Source organism: Nestor notabilis, unplaced genomic scaffold (genome assembly GCF_000696875.1).
Source record: "Nestor notabilis isolate BGI_N333 unplaced genomic scaffold, ASM69687v1 scaffold1272, whole genome shotgun sequence".
NCBI lineage: Eukaryota > Metazoa > Chordata > Aves > Psittaciformes > Psittacidae > Nestor > Nestor notabilis.
The window spans coordinates 50,629-76,079 of NW_009917656.1; the positions used below are offsets into that span (position 1 = coordinate 50,629).

The 25,451-nt window shown below is 45.0% G+C and overlaps 1 protein-coding gene across 1 annotated transcript; it reads left to right on the forward strand.

The window, feature by feature from the left end:
• The first annotated feature begins 389 nt into the window (after positions 1–389).
• Positions 390–25,084, forward strand: ATP6V0A4 (ATPase, H+ transporting, lysosomal V0 subunit a4). Its single transcript, XM_010009335.1, has 20 exons — positions 390–506; positions 1,001–1,079; positions 1,883–1,977; positions 3,325–3,450; positions 3,837–3,928; positions 4,960–5,086; positions 5,401–5,483; positions 9,825–9,918; positions 11,319–11,531; positions 11,949–12,099; positions 12,888–13,027; positions 13,337–13,494; positions 13,948–14,041; positions 15,744–15,862; positions 16,769–16,985; positions 18,547–18,654; positions 20,590–20,724; positions 21,699–21,816; positions 23,739–23,910; positions 24,991–25,084. The coding sequence occupies exons 1-20, from the start codon at positions 390–392 to the stop codon at positions 25,082–25,084; spliced, it is 2,532 nt and encodes an 843-aa protein (XP_010007637.1).
• The last annotated feature ends 367 nt before the right edge of the window (positions 25,085–25,451 follow it).

The following is a 25,451-nucleotide window of genomic DNA, read 5'->3' on the forward strand; positions in this document are numbered from 1 at the left end:
AAATAGAAACTGAGTTCTTCATTAGGTCATTGTGCCAAAACCCAAATAAAGGGCCAGAGTGCAGTGGCCAGAAGCATGTGGCAGAAGACAGGGCAGGGTATTTGCTCATCATCTGTCCTAGGGACCAGTGGCTCCCCCCTTTAAATACATACTTGAGCATTCATCACCGCTGGTGAGATGAAGCCTCATGTTCAAGGAGGCTTTTAGGAGGTAAAGAAACTCTTTTGAAGGACATGATGGGCAGCATTGGGTTAGCTTCTGGTATCGTAACTCAGTGATCGCAATGTTCTTGCAGTGTTTTTCACCTTCTGGCACCTCCCTAGGTAAGGAAGACTGTACCACTGCCACCAAGGCCCTCACGGACACCCGGGTTGGAGGAGGGCAGCGAAATGGCCTCGATCTTCCGGAGCGAGGAGATGAACCTGATGCAGCTCTTCCTGCAAGTGGAGGCTGCCTACTGCTGCGTGGCCGAGCTCGGCGAGCTGGGTCTAGTCCAGTTCAGAGATGTGAGTAACACCCAGCCAGTGCTGAGCTGTGGGAGATGTGCCCCGGGGTGTGCTTTTCCTTCCCTCAAAGCAGCTGGGGAAGATGCACCTGCAGGGTGGTTAAAAAGCCCATGGCAGTAGTGGGACTTCCCAAAAGCTGATTTGAAAGCAAATCACCATGCTGAGACCTGACCCATCGCCGAGTCCCCATCCAGTGCTTTGCACCCTCTGAACAACCTTAGGACAATTCCTTCCACTACCAGAAAGCAGGGGATCTTTCCGTAAGAGTCCATCTCTGACACCTGCTGTCACAGCAAGGCTGGGTGGAAATGAGCCTAGTGTAAGGCCACAATGTCCTTGGCCATAAGGGAAACCCAAGGTATTGCCCTGTCACTGGGTGTCTGTAAGATGCAGCAATGTTAGCCAGCTGCACCAAAGGCGTTCATTCTTTTCTGATGTTAAAAATGAGCACAGCAGTGTGCAGCCTCCAGGCTTGTTTTCCCTCCTGTTTTTAGCTGAATGTGAATGTCAACAGCTTCCAGAGAAAGTTTGTGAATGAAGTGAGAAGGTGTGAATCCTTGGAGAGGATCATACGTAAGTAAATGCTTGTCAAATGCAGTCGGCTTTCTGCCAACTGGTGGTGTGGGATTTCTTTCTTTGTTAAGTGCTCTCACACTCTGGAGCAGAATTAGTGGCAAGATGGTGATGTTTTCATCTGAGCCCCTGCAAATGTTTTGCATGCGTCAGCTAATTACCACTTCACCCCATATGGGCAATAAATTGCTGCCCCTGTTTTGAAGGTGGTTAACTGAACTGAAAGGAGGTTAATTAGCTTATATAAAATCACAGGATAAATCTGGGGCTGGGCAGGAGGCTAATCCAGATAACCTGACTGTTACACCAGTGCACACATGCCTCCTGTGGCCATGGGCTTCAGCCTGGGGACAAACCCTTAAAGCCCAAGCAGCAATGCTTGTGGTGTCTGCTCTCCCATGGACGTGTGTTCGGTGAGTTCTGCACTTCCCCACCAGTGCTATAGCCACTCTGGTAGCACTTGCCATTGGTAGAGCAGAGGAATGAAACCTGACCTTGCTGTGTGCTGTATTCACTGGCCCAAGAAAAGGGTTTTCCATGCTGGCTATAGGTTCAAGGGCTGAGGGTTCCAGCTACCATGACTTCAGGAGAAACAGAGTCCTCAATGAGGAAGGATGCTGCCAGGTGTCCGGTTTTTGATGATTGTGCATATGCACTTGGATGATGGCCCTTGTATATCGCTTCCTCTTGTCACACCTCCATATGATGCCTCAGTCCTGACAGGGGCCTTGGCAGCAGCTGGTGACCAGGATGGTGCAGCAGGGACAACTCTGTATAGACACTTCTGTGTCCTTTCCTTGCAGGTTTTCTGGAAAATCATATGGGAGACAGTGTTGAAATGGTCAAACTAGAAAAGTACCCAGAGACCCCTCTGCCTCGGGAAATGATTGATATGGAGGTACAGAATTTGGAGCGGACTAAGGAGAGAGAGAAGGGGATGTGCACCAGGATGTCTGTGTGATGTGCTTGATACAGCCCCCCCTGCAAGAAAGCATCTGGTAGCTGAGGCTGGCACAGCTCTCCCTGCCTGTGGAAGTGTTCTCCAAGTTGCTGTCTCAGCAGTTAGGTTAAGCCTGGTCTCACTGTAGGTTCCTAATGGAGCCCAGTCTTTTTACCATTCTCTGTGAAACATCCTTGTCCCACATATTAATGGAAAGGTATCACTATCACAGAATGCCCCCATCACCCTATAGGAGAGAATAAGAAGGTTTTTGGTGATGAATCATAGAATACCAGGGTGGAAGGGATCTCAAGGATCCAACCTTTCTTGGCAAAACATGACCTAGACTAGATGTTCCAGCACCCTGTACAGCCTAATCTTTAAAATGTCCAATGTTGGGGAATCCACTGCTTCCCTGGAGAGATTATTCCAGTGTCTGATTGTGAAAAGTCTTCCTCTAGTGTCCAACTGGAATCCCCTCCGTAGTAACTTGTACCCATTACCCTCCTCTTTCCCATGTGACTCCTTGTAAAAAGGGAGTCTCCAGCTCCTTTGTAGCCACCCTTTAAATACTGGAACACAGTGAGCTGATGTTAGAACCAGCTTCATTGCATAAGAACCTCAGGGCTGTCTGCCCTAATAGGAGTACGGTTGTGATATTGAGGCCTGACACAAGTATTTGTGCTTTGTTTTTGTTTGTGCAAGGGATGTTTTATTCTAGCTCAGCTGGAAGCTAAGATTACTGGCAGGGGAATTTTTACATGCTGCACATGTTCATGACTAGAAAGAAATACCATGCTTTCCAAGGGCTTCAGCTTCATGGGCAAGGTGGTTGTCTGGTGTGTTTCTAGACCCACCTGAAACATTCATTCTCACCTAATTTTTGGCTGATAGCTATGGACCTAAGCTAACGGCTGTGTGTAGGCTGCTTTTGTAGTCAGCCTGTTTTCAGGTGTGACAGCCAGTCCACCTGGGGTCTGAGATGTCCTGTGGGAACCACAGAGGTGCCAAGACAGGCTGATACCCCTACACCATGCACCCACTTACCTGTCTGTGCTTTGGTCAGGTGAGTCAGAACTCTAATGCCAGAAAAGGACAAAGCACCCAGCAGGGAATGTGACAATGGGAAAATGAAGCATTGGCATTGATGAATATCTTCCTACAAACTCAGTGTTTATTAAAGTGCTCATTGAATTTGTGTATTCCCTCCTGAAAAAAAACCCAACCATCTGTTTGAGAGGTGGTTGTTAGCTGAAGCATTGGTCTGCTTCAGAGTTTTTATGGATGTGCTTGGACCCTAAACAGACGGTGCTGAAGAAACTTGAAGCCGAGCTCCTGGAAGCCAACCAGAACCAGCAAACACTGAAGCAGAACTTCTTCGAGCTGATGGAGCTGAAACATCTGCTGAAAAAAACTCAGGACTTTTTTGAGGTGAGAGGCCTCTTTGCTCTTCCAACGTGGAAGGTTCCTAAAAGTACTGGTATTTTCATTTGGTATGTGTTGCTGTTACTGATTTTTCATCAAAACCCATCGGTCTTTACCACAAGCCAGTAAGATATGTTTGCAAAAGCACCTCAGTCACTTTGGAGCCTGCATTGCTCCGTGAGTCAATGGGGCTTAAGAAATCAGTTCCCAGTTCTCTTTGAAAAAGGCATTTATGCTTTTTGGTTGCTAAGATACAATTTACCTATTTTTTTCCCTTTGGTCTAAATCTCTGTGGAAAGCTAACTTTGGGGAGAAAATGTCAGGAGAAAAACGTGAAAATAGTTTTCAAGCTGGAAGTGCTGAATGTTTTTTTTCTAACTAATGTTTTCCAGGCAGAAACCAATCTGCCAGATGATTTCTTCAGTGAAGACACATCTGGACTGCTGGAGCTGAAAAGCACTCCTGCTACAGGTGCCAAGCTGGGGTGTGTATTGATGATGGCCCCAGCTTGGCCAGGCTTCCCACCTGCACTTCATTGCTCTGACACTGGTACACTTAGGCTTCTTAGCAGAAGTTGCTCACCAGCCTCTTCAGCATAGATATTTTATGAAGATGAAAGAGTGACTGTCCTCCAAAGTTATTAAAACTATGGTCAAGTTATGGACCAGTGGGACAAATGGGCTTTTACTTCCAGACCACCAATTCCAGTGACCCCTTAGTAGGTATTGACTGAAAATTGACATCTCGCCTGTGGCTTCTGGACACAGGCATCTGGCTACAAGCCTGGTCCTTAGGGATGGATGTTTAACCATACAAAAAGCTGTAGGATTGCTTGCAGTGGGCTTTGTCTGCGATAGAACGCAGTGAGGCACAGAGGGTGAGAGATAAGGGAGTGGAAACACCACTGTGCATATTGCTAATGATAATTCAGTGGACAGCATACACTCAAACAGCTTTCCTTTGTGTATACATCAACTAGGTGTGGTGAAAGTTGCTAGTGATTTTAGCTGCTCATGCTGCTATTTCTGATGTCCTGTTCAACTCTTAGGAGCAAACATATGCCTGCAGAGGGCTTGCCTTGGTGGGTGTATACCAGCATGTCATGCTGCAAAGGTGCAGTCTGGTGCTTTCTGGGAAAAAGAGAACAAGAGGGAGTAAAGATAAACCACCACTTCAGAATTGCTACCTCCTTCCTCTGTTATTCAGGCACTCTCTGTTTGTGTGACTTTAAGCCTCAATCTGTTTCTCCATTTCTAGCTAGGATTGTCTCATCTCTTCTTTTTCTGTTGGTCTGGAGAAACTTAAAATATTTTGAAGAAAGAACAACAGGATAAAGTCAGCAGATTGAGACAAGAGCCAGGCTTGAGCAAGGACTTCTTTCCTAGTAGTGCCTACAGTAACAGCAGTGCCATGGCTATCATGGACTAGGAAACGAGACTGTAAAATCATTTGTGCTACTGGTCCTAAAAGACTTAGAATGGGCTTGTAATTTATTTATCTTTTAACTCTGCTCAGATTCACAGCAGGGGTAATAAAGAGGGAAAGGATGATACATTTTGAGCGTGTACTGTGGCGAGCCTGCAGGGGAAATATCTACCTGAGGTACACCGAAATGGATACCCTCCTGGAAGACCCTGTGAAAGTAGGTGCCAACCTAGTTTTACTTCATGCTGCTTTTCATGCATGCCTGTGACCTGTAGGAACCAAACTGGTGCCCTGGCTGTGCTGCAGCACCAGCTGCCTCACCAGAGCTGGGTGTCTGAGGGCAACCTGTAGAATAAAGGTGGGAAGGTTTGAGGATTTAATAAGTTTATTTGACATTGCTTTCCCTTTCTGCCATTATTGATGCTTATTTTTCCTGCCTGGTTAAAATGCTTGTGAACCCTAGCAAGGTGGCTGTGTTACAGGGACTCTTCGCTCTTGGTAGCATCAAATTCTGCTTGAATTGTGTTGCAGAGAGAAGAGGTGAAGAAGAACGTGTTCATTATCTTCTATCAAGGAGAGCAGCTTAAGCAAAAAATCAAGAAGATTTGTGATGGGTAAGGCAGTCCTGTGGGCAAGGCAGAGGCAAGTAAATACCTCCATGGCAGGGACTCCCATGGAGGTATTTACCTGTCAGCTCAGGCTGGCTGAATTTGGAGCTGTAGATCTGATCTCCAGCTCTCTGGCAGTCAGCTCTGCCACCAGACTCCCTTCTCCTCCTCAGCTCTGCTGCTCTTAATCATGAAAGGTGTCCATCACCTTGGCACTTGGAAATCAAGGTCCTAAATTTTCCAAAGTGACTTCAAGATCTTCGAGCTTCACTTGTTGTGTTTTTAACTTGGGATATCTTAAAGGGGCATGGTTTTTAAGAAATATTCAGCATCCTTCCCCTGAAAAGCAGGGGCCCTAACTTGGGCACTGGGAACATGGTAATCCCCAGCCTGTTCTCAAGCTTTCCTGCATTTCATCATGAAAAAGAAGATGCTGTATTTTATTCAATCCCTTCCCAAGGCCTTAGAGCAGTATCTGTGCAATCAGAGACAGAGCCCAGGAAAGAAATGAAAGCTTCATACAACCTGACTTATTTCTACCCTGTTAAGCATCTTGACAAGGTAATTCAGGTTGAATATTTTGTTACTCTTTCATAACGCTGATGACCGATGGGCTTTGTTGCAGTGTAAATCAGATTTGATGAGAGGATCTGCCTGTTGTCACCAAATCCATTTCAGGTATATCCCTGGCCAAGTGGGGCCAGCCAAGTGGGGTCAGCCAAGCGCCTGCGGGCTGCAGAAGGTCACAGGGACGGGGTGAGCAATTGCTCTTACCCAACTTGTGTGCTTAAGGCAGGTCTTTCCTTACATCATGCCTTTAGTCAGAATAAAAGCAGGAAGATCAGTTCATCCAGCTGGGATAACTGAGTTCATTCCCATGAAGCGGCAGATCCCTGGGGACTAAGCTATTAGCAACTCCTGCATTAGAAATGGGGGCCCTCCAAGATGCCTTCTATAGGCAATGAAGGGCAGTGCTCATCCTGAGAGCAATCCAGCCCTCCTGAGGTGGGCATCTCTCTCTCTTTCTGAAGAAGCCACAGGAGCATGGCCAGCTGGGAGAAGACTCCCAGCTCTCAGTCACTGCTTTCTGATCCTGAACCTCAGACGTGAAGGGAGTTCTGCCATCACCACTGTGCAAGCTCAGTCTGCTGCTGCCAGTGGCCTTCAAGCTTTCAGCCAGTCTCATTCACCTGGATTACAGTTTCCTGCCCATGGCCCATTTCTTTAGCTGCTTTTCAGATGCTGTTCAGTACCCTTCTCCCCTTCTGCACTCATAGGCAATTGCTGGTGATGAACATTTCCCATTGCACCTGCCCCTGTACTGATGGCCTTGCAAGTTGCAGGCCATACATTTAGAGCTAGCTGGGGTTGCCCACGGAGTGCTGCAGGTGCTGTGTTTTGGAGGATTTTATTTTTCGTTTTTCTTCCTCTGCAGCAATTTAAATTCCCTGCAGTTGAAAGCTCAATACTGTTTTTTACTGGGGAGGGAGTAAAAGAATAGGCACTGCAATTCCTATCAACATTTTCATTATTGATTGAACCGGAATCATCCATGCTGGAGGCACGACTTTCTGCGGCAGGGTGCAGCTGGGAGCGTGAGCAGATGCCTTCAGGGTGGGTCACGACATGCAAAGTTGTTGCAAGCTACTGGCATGGATGTGGTGGTAGGTTCATAGAAAGGAGCATAGACTAGTTTCCCCTCAGCCTCTTGTAACTGAAGAAAAACATACCTACCTAAGACAAATTCACAGGATATCCTTTGCAGTGCTGGTGTACTGGTTTTTGTTTATTGCCAGATAATCAGGCTACCCTTGAAGTCATCCTCTATGCCTTTTCTTCCACCCTTTCAAATCTTTTGCTTGCTAATATGCACATATATAGGGATGTTTTGCTGAGTGGCAGTTTTTTAAGTAAGTGCATTAATTCCGTGATTCTTCTTTTGTGCTCTGTGGGCCATCAGCCATCCCTGGAACACAGGCAAAGTTATTTTGGTCTCGTCCATCTTTAAGGCAGGGTTAACAGTACCTAAAGCAGATGGCACTGTCATTCCAGCCCCAGCAGGACATTTCTGCTTAGCACTAAGTCATCATTCATGACAAGTAAATACCCTGCAAAAATCATGGGACTGGTATAAGCCAGTCTCCTACAAGGCAGGCTAAGATTTGTTTGCAGAGCAGTGTGCCTCAGGTTACACTTGTAGTCCCTGCTTGACTCTAATTGGTAACATTAGTCTGCCAATTTCATGAGCATTAAGTCCATGCACAAATTTATTAGTGGAAGGTGTAGAGGGAGCAGGGAGGAGGAAAACGTATGAGTTTTTCTTTTCCTCCTTTTCTTGGGGCTGCCTCAGTGCTAATGTGAATACTAAACTGGGTTTATCAATGTAAGGATTCCCTGCTGAATTCTCCTGGAGCTTTCAGAGATGTCTGTGCCATTAGGGCAAAGCCGATACTCAGTATGCAAAATGGCTGTTAAAACATCAAAGCAACATTGCTGCAATAACGTTATTGGAAATGGGGGAACTGTACAGCACGGAGGAATAAGCTTTCAAGTTTGATTAAAAATCCTTATTAAAGATGAACTAAGAGCTGTGAAGAATAAGAAGATGGAAATAATTAGGTAGGGTGAATAACCTTTGGAAATGAATACCAGGTGTCGAGTGAGGAAAGATTCAATTCTGGAAAGGGAAGTTTAGCTGACAAGCACGTGCTGTCACTGAACACGGCTCTGCGCTGATCTCTAGGAAACTGCAGCATGTTCTGTTCAATTTGCAACTGTCCTCACTTCTGCGTGTGCTGGAACTGATTTTGGAGAGCAGGTGGTGATATATTCTGTGCCCAGACAAAGCCAGAATGTGACGCTTATCTGTACACAGAGCATGCACATTTTTGTCTCTTAAACAGGGATGGACCCCTATGACCCTGTTACATCTTTTTTTCATTCATCTCACATGCAGAAAGGCAGCCCATCAGCATCCCTAACTCAGTGTAAGTCCACTGCAGGATGGTAGAGGTGTGTTGCTTTAGGTGGGCAGAAGATCTTCACTCTGTAAAGAGGAGTGAGATCTCTTCCTTCAAACCTGTTGAGGCAATATAGAAGAATGACATTTACAATGCCCTTGAAGTGGTAGGGCTGGCACAAGCACTACACATTGCTGAACAAACTGAGTAGGAAAAAACTGAAGGATCTCTGCTATTTTAGTTACTGCAGCACCTCAGTTCCGTTGAAGCTTGTAGGCACAGAACCTTGCAGCAGCACACCTTGTGGTCTGCGATATCCCAGTGGGAACACCTTGTGCCTGCTCTTCATGCATGAAGTACACTCTGGGACTCGTTTTGCAGGCAGAACAGGTAACTGTACACTTTTCAGAGAGACATGCAACTTATTTCTAATTGGCTGTATTGGGTTCATCTAGTGGCTTTGCGACATCGCAGTGTGCTGTACTAGTATAAGCACCTTTACGCAGGTATGACTTGCAGTTGTACTAGAGAAAATCATGTTGTGTACTATAGATGAAGCAGTATACAAAACCTGCATGGAGATGAGACCTTCACTCATGTATTAGAAGCCCAAATTATACCATACTAAACAAAACAGCTGAATCTCCCAAATACAGCCGTGGGGGTAGGCTTATAAAAGCATTTCTACTGGCCTGGCCACATCTAAGCTGACATAACAGCTACTGCTCTCACCCATCTTTCCCTTGCTCACAAACTGTCTAGCCAAACAGATGGACGAGAATTCAAGAGCCGGCTGTACAATCATCCTCCTTTTGTTTCACCCTGGAAATACAGTCTTTTTGTTTTTCTTTTCGTTTTCTATTTTTTTTAGCAGAGTTATTCACATCCACAGCCTGCAGGCAGGCAGGGTGTTTTCTTGCTGTGCAGCAGTAGCTCAGCTGATGCCTTCTCCCAGTGACTGGGAGAGGGTAGTACAGGGACGAGGTATTTTTCCAGCCTCAGTGCAAGAGGGACATCTGTTGGCTACTGTGTTAAAGGAGCTGCCTTTGCTACGGTGGGTTTTTCTATGGCTCTTCGCTGCTCAAGCAGCTTGTGGGCATGAGGGAGGTGCTGACCACTGTGTAGTATCATGTAACTTGTAGCACCTGAGACAGAGACTGTTTTTTCAGCTAGAACAAGCGAAAGGATCTTTTTTCAAACGGAAACATAAATGTACCTCTTCCGGCCTTTCTGGGAGACCAAGCATGACTTTGTAGTATGTAAGAGGAATATATTACTGGATGAGGATTAAAGTACAGTTTCCCCATCTTTTGAGCTGAAAAAAGTCCAGAGAAAGAACACTCAGTCAAATAAATGGTGTTTCTCACTTCTCTCTTACTGAGGCTAGATTTCATGCCACAGTCTATCCCTGTCCGGAGTCTGTCACCGAGCGCCGAGAAATGCTTGATGGGGTCAACACAAGGATCGAGGATTTAAACACAGTAAGTGCAGCAGTTTTACTGGGGTCTGAATCCTGCAAGTGGGACCTGCCCAGACATTTGTCCTGTCTGACACCCTGTGGCCGTGGGCAGATCCCAGGCTTGTTCTGGGAGCTGGCTGTGAAGAGTTGGCTGGGCACTGGGCATGAAGCTGTCAGCCCGGGAGTTGTCCTCCCACTGGTTGCAGAGACCGGTGCTTGTGCTCTGCTCTGCCCATTTATACCCCCGAGGAGCTGCTTGGGGACTGCCTTCCATTTGAGGGACCCAAAAAATACTTGCTGCTGTTGGCCATGCAGAGGTCAGAGATTTAGGCTTTATGATATGGGGCTACAAAGTGGGATTTAATGTCATCAGCAGGCTGCAGGTATTGTAACCAAATTGCACATGGTCCAAAGTGGTTTCATCTAGATCTTACAGCAGCTCACAAAGTTGTTTGGTCACAACTGTAGTACTCTAAAAATTTCTTTTGTATTTAAATTGGGTTTTCTTTACTGGGGAAATCTTGGGGTGCTTGTCACACTAGCAGTAAAAGCCAGTACTGCTGTTATAGAAGTACAAGCCTCCAACCTCTTTATTCCAACATTTGACACAGGGCTGGAAATGACAAGTTCGGTTGTTACGGGTACTCACTAGCTTGTATATCAACACAGTGTATCAGGACTTCACACCTTAGGAAGGGACTCCTGCCTGTGACCTTTGTATTATCACACATGACAGTCAGTGGGTCCCGAGGCCAGAGGGAGCAAACACCCTGTTTGCCTGAGGTGGCCCATCTGGCAGTTGACATCCTGCTGTCACCCCTCTTGTGAACACCCGTGACTGCCAGGCATGCACGCAAGTCTGCTTCCAAACTTGACTTTCACTCCTGAGCATTGCGGGCAGCCAGGTTGCTGGCTTGTAGCAGAGCTTCTAGACCACACAGGTCTATAAGGCACATTTTATCTGTCACTTGTTTATGCAGCAGTGTTCTGGTGGCCACATCATGCATGGAGGTTCCATTGGGGCCATGAGCTTTAGCTCTGGCAGTGCAGGCATACTTGTGGATGTGATGTGCCCCAAGTTAACGGCACAGAGCTGCTTGCAGGAGATGGCAGGGTGGGAGTGCATGGCCAATCCCACAGCCCAGTACCTCCCACAGCTCAGTAACTCCCAGTGGTCTCCTCTACATTTAGAGAGGCTTGAGGCCATGCAAGGAAAGCCCTTAGTAAACAGCATTGTGCAGCTGGTGTCAAGTGCTCCTGTGTTCAGACCTGCACACAGTATCCTTCAGGATACCACACACTATCATACAAATCACTCCCTTTCCACAACCCTCTTCCACCTGCCTTCCCCAGATAACTGCTGTGTAGGTCATGCCACTTAGGCCTTTCCTATCTCAAGCACTGCCTGTGTTGTGCCTACAGGTGATAGCCCAAACTGAGTCCCATCGCCAGCAACTGCTGCATGAGGCAGCAGAAAATTTGTGGTCCTGGAGGATCAAGGTGAAGAAAATCAAGGCCATCTACCACATCTTGAATTGCTGTAACATTGACGTCACCCGGCAGTGCGTCATTGCAGAGATCTGGTTCCCAGTGGCTGATGCTAGCCGGATAAAAAGAGCTCTTCAGCAGGGAATGGTAAGAGACCAACATTTTGGGTCCCAGAAGATCTCACCCAAACTTCATTGTTTATATGTTAAGCATATGTTCAGACTTCTCTTTGTTACCCTGATGTTGTGCTCCCTTTTATGTTTTAATTAAAGTAGGGGTTGTTGCATGATCACTTGGCCTCAGGGAGTTTAAGGTCAGCATTTAATCTTAGCAGGTTTGTGATTGACTCATGAGTCAGCAATGCTGGCAGCTTTCCCTGAACAAATCAATAGGACAGAGTATGGAAAAATCTGGATATTAGAAAAAGGGTTGAGGTATAACACTTTTGAGCCCAGCTTTCGTCTTGCTGCCTGCACATATTTGGTCACAGACCATAGTGCTGTGGGGCTGATCCTTCTCTGCTAGCCACCCTGACTGCATCTGTCCTTGTCACCGGGTTTGCAGGAGCGCAGTGGCTCTACTATTGCTCCTATCCTTACTGCTATACATACCAGGATGGCACCACCTACCTTCAACAGGACCAATAAGTTCACAGCAGGATTTCAGGACATTGTGGATGCATATGGTGTGGGCAACTACAAAGAAATTAACCCAGGTGAGAAACACTCATCTACCTGCACCTGGCTTGCTAGAGCTAAATTAAAGCGTTTGAGCTCTGTCACTATGCTGAAGCATTCACTCATTGGTGAATGAGGTATCTGAATGATATTTTCTGCTGGTAAAAATTTATACTGTTTGGTGCATAGGCATGGCTTTTCCCAGGCAAAGAATTTGGCCTGCAGTCTTCAGTGCTTGATTGTGGCAGGAGTAATGACTACACAAATACAGGATGGGGAACAAATGGTGAGGTAGCACCTCTGAGGAGAAGACCTAAACTCACAAGCCAAATATAATATTTTGCCTCAGCATGATGACTCAACTTGTCACGCTGAGTCAAAAAACCCCCAAAGGGACCTGATAAAAGCATGAAATAGTGGTAGGGAATCTCAAAGAGACCACTGAGAATGAACAGAAACCTAGAAATGGAGGCCCATGGAAGGGTTGGATGAACTCAGATTGTTGAGGCTAAGACTGAGAAACGTGATGCTAAACTTCAGGTACATCATTCTGTAACAAAACAGAATGCAGTTGTCTATGCATGGTGTTTATTATGGTGAGACAAGAAATGAAGGCTAGAATTGCAAGGAAAATGCAGGTCATACTGAACAATCTGATGATAAAGCTAGTTCTGCACTAGATCTGACTACCTGGTGAGTAGGGGAGGGATCGTGGAGGCCTTTGAGGGCAGCTGCAGTGAGAAATGGTCCAGTAGGGTGGACTGCTTCTCTGCTGAGGCCTTTTTGTTTAGGAGGGGCTGAGCTTCTTGTCCTTTCCTTCCTGCAGCTCCATACACTATCATTACCTTCCCCTTCTTGTTTGCGGTGATGTTTGGGGATTGTGGCCATGGCGCTATCATGCTGGGCTTTGCACTCTGGATGGTCATTAATGAAAAGAGCCTTCTGGCCCAGAAAAGCGCTAATGAGGTGAGTACCAGGGAGCCGGTGCACCCTATTAGCGTAGGAAAAGGCTCATCATCCCCATTTGATAAAGAGGGCATCCAGCCTCCCAAAGGATGAGTGGAGCTCCTTCAAAGATGCTTGTGAGGCAGAGATTTGACAGGTGATTCTGTCTGCTTCTACACAGAGACCTGAATGGGCCCAGGGGGCCTGGAGTTTCCTATGAATTATTGTATATAGATAGATGAGTACAGTCATGTTTCCTGTTGGCTAAGGCTCACTATTTGATGGGACTGCAGGTACTTTGATAACTGGCACTGCCTTCTCCTCCTTCAGATCTGGAACACCTTTTTTAATGGGCGCTACCTGATCCTGCTCATGGGCATATTCTCCATATACACTGGCTTCATCTACAATGAATGCTTCTCCAAATCGTTCAACATCTTTGGCTCTTCCTGGCATATCATCCCCATGTTTAAAAATAACACTTGGAAGTAAGTGGCTAAATGTGAAAATACACTGAATGCAGCACATAGACTTTGAAAGAAAGACATAGTGACTGCCTGTGTGGGGAAGGGAAGAACTCCCTGCTGTGGATGCAGTCATGAATGAATCAGAGGTTTTGTCTGACACACACGAACGAGCTCACTATTGAAATGTAAATGTAGAGTCCCGGGGAACATGCCTGTTTGTTCAGGCACTGATGTGCATAAAAATCTGCAGGTGTCCAGGACTGATGCATAGAGAATTATCAGTGTGATGGAGACTGTCATTGTGTAGGACCCATTTATAAACACACACATGCACACAAGCCCAGAATAACAGTTCACAAGAGGCTGGAGTCAGTGACACATATCATGTGGTAGTCCTCAGCGCATCTCACAAATATACTGTAGGCTTATATGGTGAGATTAAGCTGCAAAGGTCATTTCCTTTTCCTCTTGTAGCAAGGATGTGCTTCTGGGCAATCTGGTGCTGCAGCTGGATCCGGCAGTCCCAGGAGTCTACTCTGGAAATCCATATCCATTTGGAATAGATCCGGTAATTAAATTAAATTGCTCTAAGATAATTTGTATTTCATTTCTGTTTCTACATATCAGGTACATCAGTGGCTCCCTGCTCTGTCTCCTGAAGCTCTGCTCTTCACTTCTTGCTCTTTGCCTATTCTTTACATAGTTGTGATGCTTTTCTATAGCAGTCAAGGATATATGTATGTTGCTGACCATTTCGCACAGGCAGCAGCAAAATGGTAAGCAGGAATAAGAGTGGTCTTGTGCTGCAGTCTCTGCCCTGTCACCAGACTGCTGGTCTCAGTTTTGAGTACTTAACCCATTCCAGAGCTTCTTCACAAGTCTGAAGGCAAAGTCCTGATTCCCATGCAGTCTATTTATTGTATGAAGTGTGAATTAAATGCCAGTATTAGTTGACTTACTCGGATTTTCTTCTCTGTGTCTGTCTCTTCTCTATGTCCCTTTTCTTGCCATTCTGTCTTTACCACGTGTTGAAACATAGTTGTTAACATTAAGCTTTCCTGTTTCAGTCTTCATATTAGCCGGTTAACCTTTGCTCTGCTGGATGTATGCTCTTATCAGTTGGTCACACAAAGAAACACTGGCTTCCCCTGGTTTGCAGAGACATTGACCTTGTAGTAAGCTTTTCATAAACCCAGCTCTAAAGCTGTGCCCAGGACATAGGCAGTCACGTCCTGACAGAGGAAGCTGAATTTTCTGTATGTTGCCCTGACACTTCCCTAAGTTAGGTTAACCTAGGCTAGCCCCTCTTTGACCCTGGCTGCTGCCTGCTTGAGAGGCTGGTACCCGTGGCTGGGAGGGAGGAATTGCTGACGAGTGCTGGCAGGGAATGTGTGGACTGGAAAGCACCAGCCCTTGCATGGCCCTCTCTGTGGAAATTGCCCATGTCGTCTGCCCAGAAGGATGGATGGCTCTTTACATTTTGCAAGTCCTGACAGGATGGTTGAGGTGCATCTTGGAATATAAAGTCACCCTGAGGTTAGTAGGCTAGGCAGTCTCTTTCATAGCCAAAGAAGAGGCGAATCATGTTGTACAAAGTCTCATAAACTGATATTTTTGCTTCAAAATAATCCTGTCTTCATTCTGTTCAGGTACTATACTTTGTGTCTGAAAACAAGTATCTATTTACCATCTCTGGGGTCAGATGACTTTAGGGTCTAGGAAGTTTTAGAAAAAAGGAGCAGCAGCCCTGAAACTCTGTAGCATAAAAAAGGCGATAATCTGGTCTCCATGGTCGAAGTGTTGGAATGAGGTTTTATTTTGTTCAAACAGAAAGTTTGAACATGCTTTGCCCTGGTTACTTCTCTGGTGAAGGTGGAACAAATTTACATAGCAGCAGAAAGGATTTTCTCATGGCTTTCCACCTCTACTAGTGGATATATGACTCCTAAGGGCAAGGAATGACACTGAAAAGATCTAGGCTCTGCTACCAACCTTTGCATTGGTTTCTGGAAGACTGAAACAAAGTCACATAATTTTAAATCCCTGTTACTTCCTCTGTTAAATGAGGATAATACTTTATACCATTTAGATGGGAAGCTTGGCAGAGTGAAAAGTATAAGGAACATCTAGATTTTCATCACTTGTTATCTTTCTACTAGAACTGGTAGGAATAAGTTGGTGGTGTCAAAGCAACAACTTTCAAAAACCTGCTATTGATTATACACCTGAAAATCTTGTTCTTCTGTCTCTCTCTGCTCCTTTCCCCAAAGATCTGGAGTCTTGCATCAAACAAGCTGACTTTCCTGAACTCCTACAAAATGAAGATGTCGGTTGTCGTAGGGATAGTGCACATGATTTTTGGGGTGATACTCAGTCTCTTCAATCACATGTAAGTTTGCTTCACTGAACTAGTGTACTTCATTCAGAGAAAGCCTCATATTTCAGAGCAATGACTTGAATTTTGTCCTTTCCCCAATGCGAGCAGAAATGCCCCATGCACTGACTGACTCACACCACTGCTGGTACAGAGTGCTGAGTCTGAAGGCTGGAAGGACAGCTGTCACATTGCAGATATTCTCTTGGATAAATTCTCTTTTTCACTTTCTCTCTTATATGCTTGACCCTGCAGAAATACTGAAGTGCACTAACTTAAAAATATAGCTCACCTCCCACTATTGATAACTTTTGCCACACTGAAATTTTCACAGTAGGTGTGTGTGCATTTCATCTGGCTTAGTGAGCCTTTGATCAGGATCTGTGTGTGTGTGTGTCTGTAACTCTGCCTTTATATTTTGCAAGAAAAAAATAAGAAATAATGCTAGGGTGGAGGAGCTGACACTACTGTCTTGAGAGACTCTCCAAAGTGGGAAGTTGTGTAATGACCTTGAAGGATGGAAAGTGTTTGTGGATGACAGAGAGGAGGACTGCCCCTGCAGAGTTGATTCTGCACCTCGTTCTGACCTTCCTCAGGGTATAATGCTTAAATTTGTGAATTAGCCATATGTTTTTAAATTAGCTTTTATTTCAATGTAGTAATCTTTTGAAGTGCTGAGATACTGACGGGTCAAGTACAAAAACCTAGAAAATAATCAGTATAACAAAGCTTTTGTATTTAAATAATGCCTTTCATTGGTAAAGACTGCAATTACAGACTTCTTTCTTAGCTAGTGATAGTTGGATGTTTCTTACGTTATTTTCCAAAGACTAAGTAGTCTACTCTACTGCCATAGTTGGGTGCAACCTTGTATTAATACCTAGTGTATTAATTGCAGTTATCTTTCTTGATTCTTTCCAGCTACTTCAAGAAACACATAAACATTATCCTTCAGTTCATTCCAGAGATGATTTTTATTGTCTCTCTTTTTGGCTACCTAGTCTTCATGATTATTTTCAAATGGTGCCATTTTGATGTCTACTCATCCCAGAGTGCACCAAGCATCCTCATCCACTTCATCAATATGTTTCTGTTCAACTACAGTGAGACTTCAAATGCTCAATTATATCTGCATCAGGTATAGATCAATCCACTGTAGCTGGTTTTGGGTTTGCAGTGGGTGGTGTGGAGAGTGGGCATAGAGATGGGGAACAGGCTCAGAAGTTCAATTGCAACTGCCAGTCACGTAAGAGAAGTTTGTTCCACTGGTATTTGTGTTGACCTTGAAGACAGGTAAGACAGTGAAGCTATCAATCACTGATGCAGAGGAAACCTCATTCTTACTGTCATCCTTGTAAGAATGATGATGCAACTTCAGATGCTTTTGGGGAAAAAAAGGAAAGAAGGGTGTTTAGATGTGCAAAGGTGAGTATAGCAGATGAGCTGTCCTGAAGTCTGGGCACAGTGCTAGAGACAAAGCAAGCTTTTCCTTACCTTGGTAATTTCTTACTTCTTTGGAAAACCTGAAAACTTTATATTTTCAGCTGAAAAGGATTTTCTGGCAACTTTTTGTCAGACATACCTCCTTTGGGGAGTTCATTTTAAGAAGGAAATCTCCCCTAAGAGAAAACTTCTTTTAAAGTCATCCCTGTTTATTTGCTCAGAGCATGGATTTTTTTTTTTCTTGCTTGATTTTACATCAGCAGCATCAGTGAAGAATTTGTAAGCAAATGCTACCTCCAGCCAGATGTATGCATTTACAGCTATACAGTTTCACACTGGCTTTTCAACATGAGTTCAGTTTTAGGGCTTCTGGTGAGTCAGTAGAGAACCCTAATCAAGTTAACTGCATTAAGGTTGCAGGAGAGTTTGGGAAAACACAGTTTTCCCAGCCTTCAAAAAGTCTTCAGATAACACTTTGCTTTTTAACAACCCGAAGTCTTTCCAAGATGGTACTTTTATTCTTATATTCCTGTCACACTGCCCCACCAGTGACTGTCTGTGCCATCCACCTGGATAGTCTGAATGCAGAGATTGTATGAGACCAACCATAAGGTAATCGGAGATCTGAGACAGCTTTAAAATAATGCAAAAGTTATAGTTTGGGGTGGTTTTGGTTTGAGGTTTGGTTGGTTTTTTTACCTTCTTTAAGTACAGTTATGTTAGGACAGCGATAGGGGTGGCACACTGCAACAGAACACCTTACATTATGGGGCAGTGTGTTATCAAACCTAAGCTATGGGGGTTCAGTTCCCTTCTGGAATTGCAAATGTAGAGCATATCCTGGTTTCCCTGCTTTCCAGGGAAAGACTTGAATGACTTGGCTCTTACTGCAGTGTTTCTAAGTTGATCAAAGCAAGACAGACTCACTGGCCTACCCAGCAGTTAGGACACTCACTTGGGACACTGGACAGCCAGGTTCAAGTCAGAAACATTGGGGTTTGGCAAATTAATCCTTTCCAACATGAAAGCCTTTCATTTCTGAGTGTCCAGCAATGTCTATATGGCAGTGCTTTCTGGAGCCTTGAGTGGTACACATTTATTTTCATATCCTTACAAGCAGAGGAGGCTCAACTGATACAGGGAGTATATCTGTTGTATAAAAAAAATACCATTTTATACAATCAGGTTTCTAATTGTAACTGTAGTTGGTTAAAGGAAGTAAAGCAATGTTTTGCTCTTGTTGTTTTGTCTTTCAGAAAGAAGTGCAGAGCTTCTTGGTCATACTTGCTCTGATTGCTGTTCCTTGGATGCTGCTAATTAAGCCTTTCATCCTCCGAGCCAACCACCAGAAAGCACAGCGCATGGTAAGAGATGTGGATCAGGCAAGAGGGATTCAGTACAGCAAAGGCAAAGCTGAGGAGACAGACCCCAAAAACTGTTTGCAGTGGTCTAATTCTGCTTTTCTCTGATACAGAATCATGTTACAGAATAGTCAGGGTTGGAAAGGACCTTAAGATCATCTAGTTCCAACCCCCCTGCCATGTCCAGGGATGCCTCACCCTAGATTATATCAGAGTTTCTCTGGTGATTTCAAGCTGTGTTTTATGGCACGTGCCAAAAGCATGTGTATGCACATTTGGCTGAGCCATCTAAAAGGGAAGTGGGAGCTTTGCTCACAAGGCCATACTCTGTTGGGAGAGGAGTTAACCTGGCACCGAGCTTTTTCACATGTTGCATCCAAAACCAGAGAAGGTTTAGGAAGACTGAACTGCTGATAAAGCCAAGACAGGGCAAAGACGTAAGTTGTTAGTCCACAAGCACCGCTAACCACTGGTTGGCTGCTCTGTAGGAGCAGGGCATCTGTGATACTCCTGGCCTTGGAGAGATCAGTGCTGCTTGGAGATGAGGCTTGATTTAAAAGCTGGGGTGTGCTTTCTTCCCTAAGTGATTGCCTTCACATTAACAGAGCCCTCCTTCCCATGGGCTCTGTGGTTTGCCCAGCTCTTCAGGATGTAGCTGCGGCAGCTGCAGTTTCCCAGTTGCTCATTAATTCTCTCCTTTATTACACTAACAGGACTTTACTTGTCTGTCAGGATTTACTTCTCTTTATAGTTGGAGTTAGTGCCTGGAGTACCTTTTATAGGGCACAGATGTTTCCATTTGAAGAAAGAGATGCTGGCTGTGCTGCCTGACCTTTTCCAACCCAGTCACTTCTGACCTATACCAGAAAGCCAGGTCCCTGGGAGACCTTTGCAACCCTGCCTCTGAGCTGTAATTTCTTATTTTGTCATTCTTCAGGGATTTGGATGAAAGCTTGACATGGCTGACTCCATCTCCTGCTTTTGTGCTAGCAACATCTGACAGCTTTTCCCCACCTCCTATTATGCCCCTGTATTTCTGCTCCTAATTCTCATATGTTAGCTGTCTGATCACATCTTACATTTACCCAGATTTATATGTTTGCAACAAGGCCTGTTCTCTAAGCCGACATCCAGGTAATGCAAAAATAAAGCGTGTGCAACAGTGATCACTGCTGCAATAGGAAACAATATGTTATCATGAGACCTTGCCCATGAAACCTGCTGGAAGCTATAAAGAGTGACAGGTCAGAACCTGACAGAAGCTGTGAGGTCCATGTTTCTTTATGCTGTATAATAGGACTGTTACAGTTATATAATGTAGGGCTATTCTTATGCTGTGCCGTCATTTCTGGAGAGAAGCTCAGATAAGCTTGTTTAGGCCTCTAGAAAAGCTCTGCAAAGAATGATTATGGAGAGAAGATGGGTTGTCATGAGGTTTTTGTCAATCTGAAATGAATCAAGAGATCTGAACTGCATTTCTGTCTGTATCCAGGAACTGTGTCACCTTCACCAAGTCACCTGATCCTTTCAGGCTCCATTTCCCTTTCGTTTGATGCTAATTCCTTTGATTTGCACCCATCTAATTGAGATCATCAGTTTTAATGTGCTTCAGTTTTCTCATTTGCCTAGAGTGATAGATCTTTTAATGATAGGTATAAAGTATGTATTGCGAGAGTAGAAACTAGCTCCAAATTAGTTGGAATCACTGGAAAATGCTCTAGGATGGAAAATATCTAAGTATTATTAGCCATTCCGCTGGAGTACTCAGTCTGTGCTCCATGATGACTGACTGTTGTTAAAACTTTTCTCATGTTCGTGATACAGTCCTTTAAATGTTGCCTGTCATGAGGCCACTGGAGTTCTGTGCCATGGTCTGCTTCATTTTGGTATCAACCTGTAGCATGACACAAAAGACGTATTACATTTTGTTTCTGAAAGATGCGGTCTCAAGCTGTCTCAGGAAAACCTGGAGGTGAAAATGAGATAGATGTCCCAGAGACTAATAATTCCAAGAAAGCTTCCCAGGGAGACCACAGTGGTGGCCATGGAGGACATGAAGATGGTGATGAAGAGGTAAGAAAATGTGGGCAAAACATTATTCAGACAGACACAATAGTAGAAGACACAAAGTCAAGCAGAAGCCTTTTGCAGAGATGGTAGCCCTTCTTTTTAGCAAGATACCAAGACACACTGTTGGAACAGTTTGTTTTTCCAAACACAGTAAGCTTTGAATTTCCATAGAATGAATTCCTCTGGTTTTTCCTTTAGGAGTGCAAGGGCAGGCATTCTTACAAACCTCAAGCTTCCTGGTGAGGACAGGCACTCTTACAAATCTCAAGCTTTGTTTCACTAGGGGCAGCTCTTTCACTTCCATATCGCACCCAGAGAAGGTCAAGCCTTCCCCACGAGTCAGTGTGTTTTCCTTCCCTTAAATTGCAAAGGACTGTTTAAAAGTTGGCAGCCTGCAGTGCTGGCTAGGGAGAAAAGTTTTCCTTTGGCAGATATTGTCAAGGGCTTTTGCAGTATGCAGCAACAGTTAAAAACTTGACAAAAGTGTCTGTAGCAGTTGGGAGTACCAGCAATATTGAGTGTGGATATAGCTGGCTGTTCCCAGTCACAGGGAATCTTCACAGTATTAGAAGATGTGCTTATTTGGTGGTATCTCCCCAAACAGGTATGCCAATAGGTAGGCAGTCTGAAAACCCCTGTTTTATCTAAGAATTTCTGCTTCTGTAACAAATCACAAAGATTGGTAGCAGTTGGATTGAATTCTAAAGATTTGAAATTATATGACTGGAATATGAGCTGTTGCCTGAATATTTGCTTTTCAATGGAATTGTATTTCTCTGGGGATAGTGTATGGGAGGATCATATGGAACTGACACTTTTCAGAGCAGTCTCTTTATCTGGGAAATATCATTGTGTTGCTCAGGTCATAGCAAGGAAAAGGGAGGAGTATGAAGATCCTTTGGTCTAGTGTTGATCTGTTAACCAGGGAGCCCTGAACTAAGAACTAATAAGAAGTGTTTGGTTTTATGTTGTTTCAGTTCAATTTTGGAGACATATTTGTCCACCAAGCTATCCATACCATTGAATACTGCCTCGGCTGCATCTCCAACACAGCATCCTACTTGCGGCTCTGGGCACTGAGCTTAGCCCATGCACGTGAGTGATTGACTACCTGCTGGTTACCTCAGCAGCAACTCCATCTCCATCAGTGCTTCTGCCAGTGTTTGATTATTGCTACGAAGTTCTCCATGAAATCAAAATTCTCCTTGTGGATGTTTGTGTGTCAGAATGTTTTGCTTTAGGTCAGATCAATCCAAGTGTTTTGTGGTGGCCATCCCTGCTTTTCGGTAGTGATCCCTGCTAGCTATATCACAGGCAGTTCCTGACCATGTTTACTGGCTGGGGCCCCTTTCCCACGCTGTTCTGTAACCACCCCTCTGGAATAGTCCTTATGGTGTGTGGCATGGTTAGGGTTAGGGAAGTGCAGTCCAAATGGATAGTCCAGTCCCTAGAGGTAAAGGAAGTATGGGAACCATAGCTTCTTTGCCCTAGTGGCACTTGCTATAGCCTTAAGGTATGCAGATAAATGTCAAAATGACTTGAAATAGTTATTTTGATTGGGTTCAGCAAATTAGAAAAAATCTGGTTCAAGAGCTCCTGGACGTCTTCATTTTCACTGGGATTTTTCCCAAGTAGCATTTACTAGAACCTCACAATCCATGAGAAATGTACAGCATTTCAATGTGTTTTGTCTTGATTTAAGATAAAAACAAATCATGCTCAAATACTAGAAATTGCCTCAGGCTGGAACTTTGGATTTTCAATGACCCTAATTTTTCTGAAATGTTTTTTATTAATACTGCTGTACTGCCTCTGGCTAGGAATTGTGCCTGCCCTAAAGAATTGGGCACACACTAAAGGAAAACAAAAGGAGGAGGCATGCCATGGATTGGCAGGGGTGAGCTATAATTCTAGGCACAGAAATAAGCTTGACAGGAGTCACGTGGAATCTGATACACATTAGCTTTTACATGGACAACAGGTATCTAAGTAAAATAAAATAAACCCAACTACAAAGCGTAGCTAAGGGCACTCCTATGTGTTACGTACGAATTCTGCCTGGAAAACCATCACATTCCTTTCCAGACTTATAAACTGGCATTGGCAGTTTTTTTCCTGAGGGCAGGGGTTGCAAGGGATCCCTTGCGTCTGTTGTTGAATTTGAATGTGGCTTAAGGACCAATGACTGGCAAAATGGAAGGCTGAACTGGTGGCTGGATCATCTGAATAGAGGAGAGCTGAGCTAAGTCCTTGCTTTGCCTGCTTCACAAGAGGAAAATTGCTAGGCCATGAATCTATCCTGAGTGAATGGGGTAGTTAAGGTAGGAATATGTTATTGAGCTGACAGGACACATCAGATGTACCAGTGCTGTGAATGTTGATATAAACCTGTGCAGGAAAAAAAATCTTCAAGAGCATGCAAGCAATCTAAACACTAATATGGCTTGCCTTGGGTATGATCAACCAGTTGCTTTTTATTTTCCACCACAGCTTCTCCATGGCACCCGAAGAGTGGTGGTTTGGAGAACAAATGGGAATGAAGTGTTTCCTGTGGGATTTAGCTAGCATCAATCAGTACAGCTTGTAACCTAATCTACATATGTATCGACTATGTCAATCGATCACTTCACTGGGATTTAGCAGCAGGCAGTTCTAGAAGGCTCCACATACTGCCTATCATCTGCCATGTTAAAGAGGTGCAAATGAAATCAATGACTGTATCACGCCAGGGTAATAGCAGTCTTGGTAGTGTGCTTGCATAAACTTGTGCTGCAAAGCCAAGCCAAAACAGCACCATCAGCTTCCAACACAGTGAAGACAAGCAGTGGAAAACAATCTGCATCCACTTTACTTCCCCAGTCATCATGGAGAGGCAGGGTGGCCATACATGATTCCTGTCATGTACATTTTATCCTAGGCCAACTCTAACTGAGAAGCATGGGTGAGCTTCCAGACTGTGTACTCTGTCTGTCCACAGTTATTGCTCAGCACTGTTTTCCCTTTATTTCCTTTTGCAGAACTGTCAGAGGTCCTTTGGACCATGGTGATGCACAGCGGGTTAAGCAACAGCAGCTGGGCTGGCTTTGTCATCATCTTCATCATCTTTGCGGCATTTGCAGTGCTGACGGTGGCCATCCTGCTGGTCATGGAGGGGCTCTCAGCCTTTCTGCATGCCTTGCGTCTGCACTGGTAGGTGGTGAGGTCTTCTGGAGCTTTTCCTGGAGCAGCCTTTAGGTGGGATCAGGCTGTGAAGACGGGTGGCCATACCAGCCAGTGTTAGACATGCTGTGTGTACCTAAGCATTAGGACATCAGTCCCCTTTGGCAAACGCAGCAAGGGAGACTCCTCCAAAGGGAGGTCTGAGCTCCCTGCTTCATCTCTGAGCTGCTCCTTGGAGCAACTTGCCTGTCCTCCTGAGCTGTGGGCACATGTGGCAAATCACAACCTGCATTTCTGTTCTGGTAAAGATGCAGAAGCACCAAGGCCACCTTGACCTGCATGATAACGCCTGAAGTGGTACATCACAGCTGCACCACTGGTTGTGTATTCCACCAAAGGTTACCATCAAACAAGACAGCTGGGGACTACCTATGGCAGCAAGAGCTCAGCTGGGGCTGCAAAACCAGCTGTAAACCTGGGTCAGCACTTGTACCATTAGCACAGGTTGAGCTCCAGCCTGTTTTGGCTTTTTGGCAAATCAGTTTCAAGTTAGCTTGTGTCTGTCTTAACTAGATGACAGTCCAGAGAAGGACAGCAGTGTGGCACACCATCAGACTAGTATCTAAAGGAAGACCAGCATAACAGGTCACCCTTCATCAGCACCATAACTTGGCATCATGCCTGAACACCCAAGCTGTGGCCTTTTTCACCACATAACATCCCACCACAAACACTGCAAACTGTGGTGCAATTCTTTGTCACTGTGCAAGGGGAGGTGTCTGTCTCCCACCAGTGTGTAGGACCAACAGGCAGTGATCCCAGTTCTCAGAGCTGCTAGAAGCAGTTCAGAGGGCAGGCAAGGTCCTGCTGACTGGCCTCACAAACAGTATTTTTGTGCTGAGGGATGAAGAGCCAAAGTTGATGCATGCAGGGTTGCTCCCTGGACTGCCTATGTCTCATTGCTGGCTCTAGAGGGGCCTACATCACTGCTTTAGAGACCACCATCTCTAACGGTCTCCCTTTTCCTGTGGGTACCACGTTTCAGTCTCTCAGCTAAAGGTAGGTCCTTGACTTTGGGCAGCACTGACACCCTGCTCTGCTTCTCCCCAGGGTGGAGTTCCAAAACAAGTTCTACATGGGAGCTGGGTACAAATTTTCTCCATTCTCCTTCAAGCACATCATCAGTGGCACCGCAGAAGAGTGAATCCAGTGCATTGCTGCTTTGCTCCTCAGACCAGGCTCTATTTTCTTGTGGTAGCTCACACACAGGATAGGGTATATGGGATGAAACAGAACGGCATGTGGCCCTTGAAAGAAGAGCAGCTGTAGATGAAAATGTCCGAGCTACATTCACATATACTGCTGCATCAGCTGAGAGATGAACTACCTCAGCCGGGATGGCTGGACCCTTGGCTGAGTATCTCCACTGATGTCTTTGCCAAGTACCTGGTCCTCAGCATTTGATAGGTCAGCTGCCTACTGCTTGGTTGGAAAAAGGAGGTGCAGCTTTTGAGTTGAATTGGTTATTAATAATCAACTTGCATGTGTTTTGCTCCATTTGCTGCCTTGTC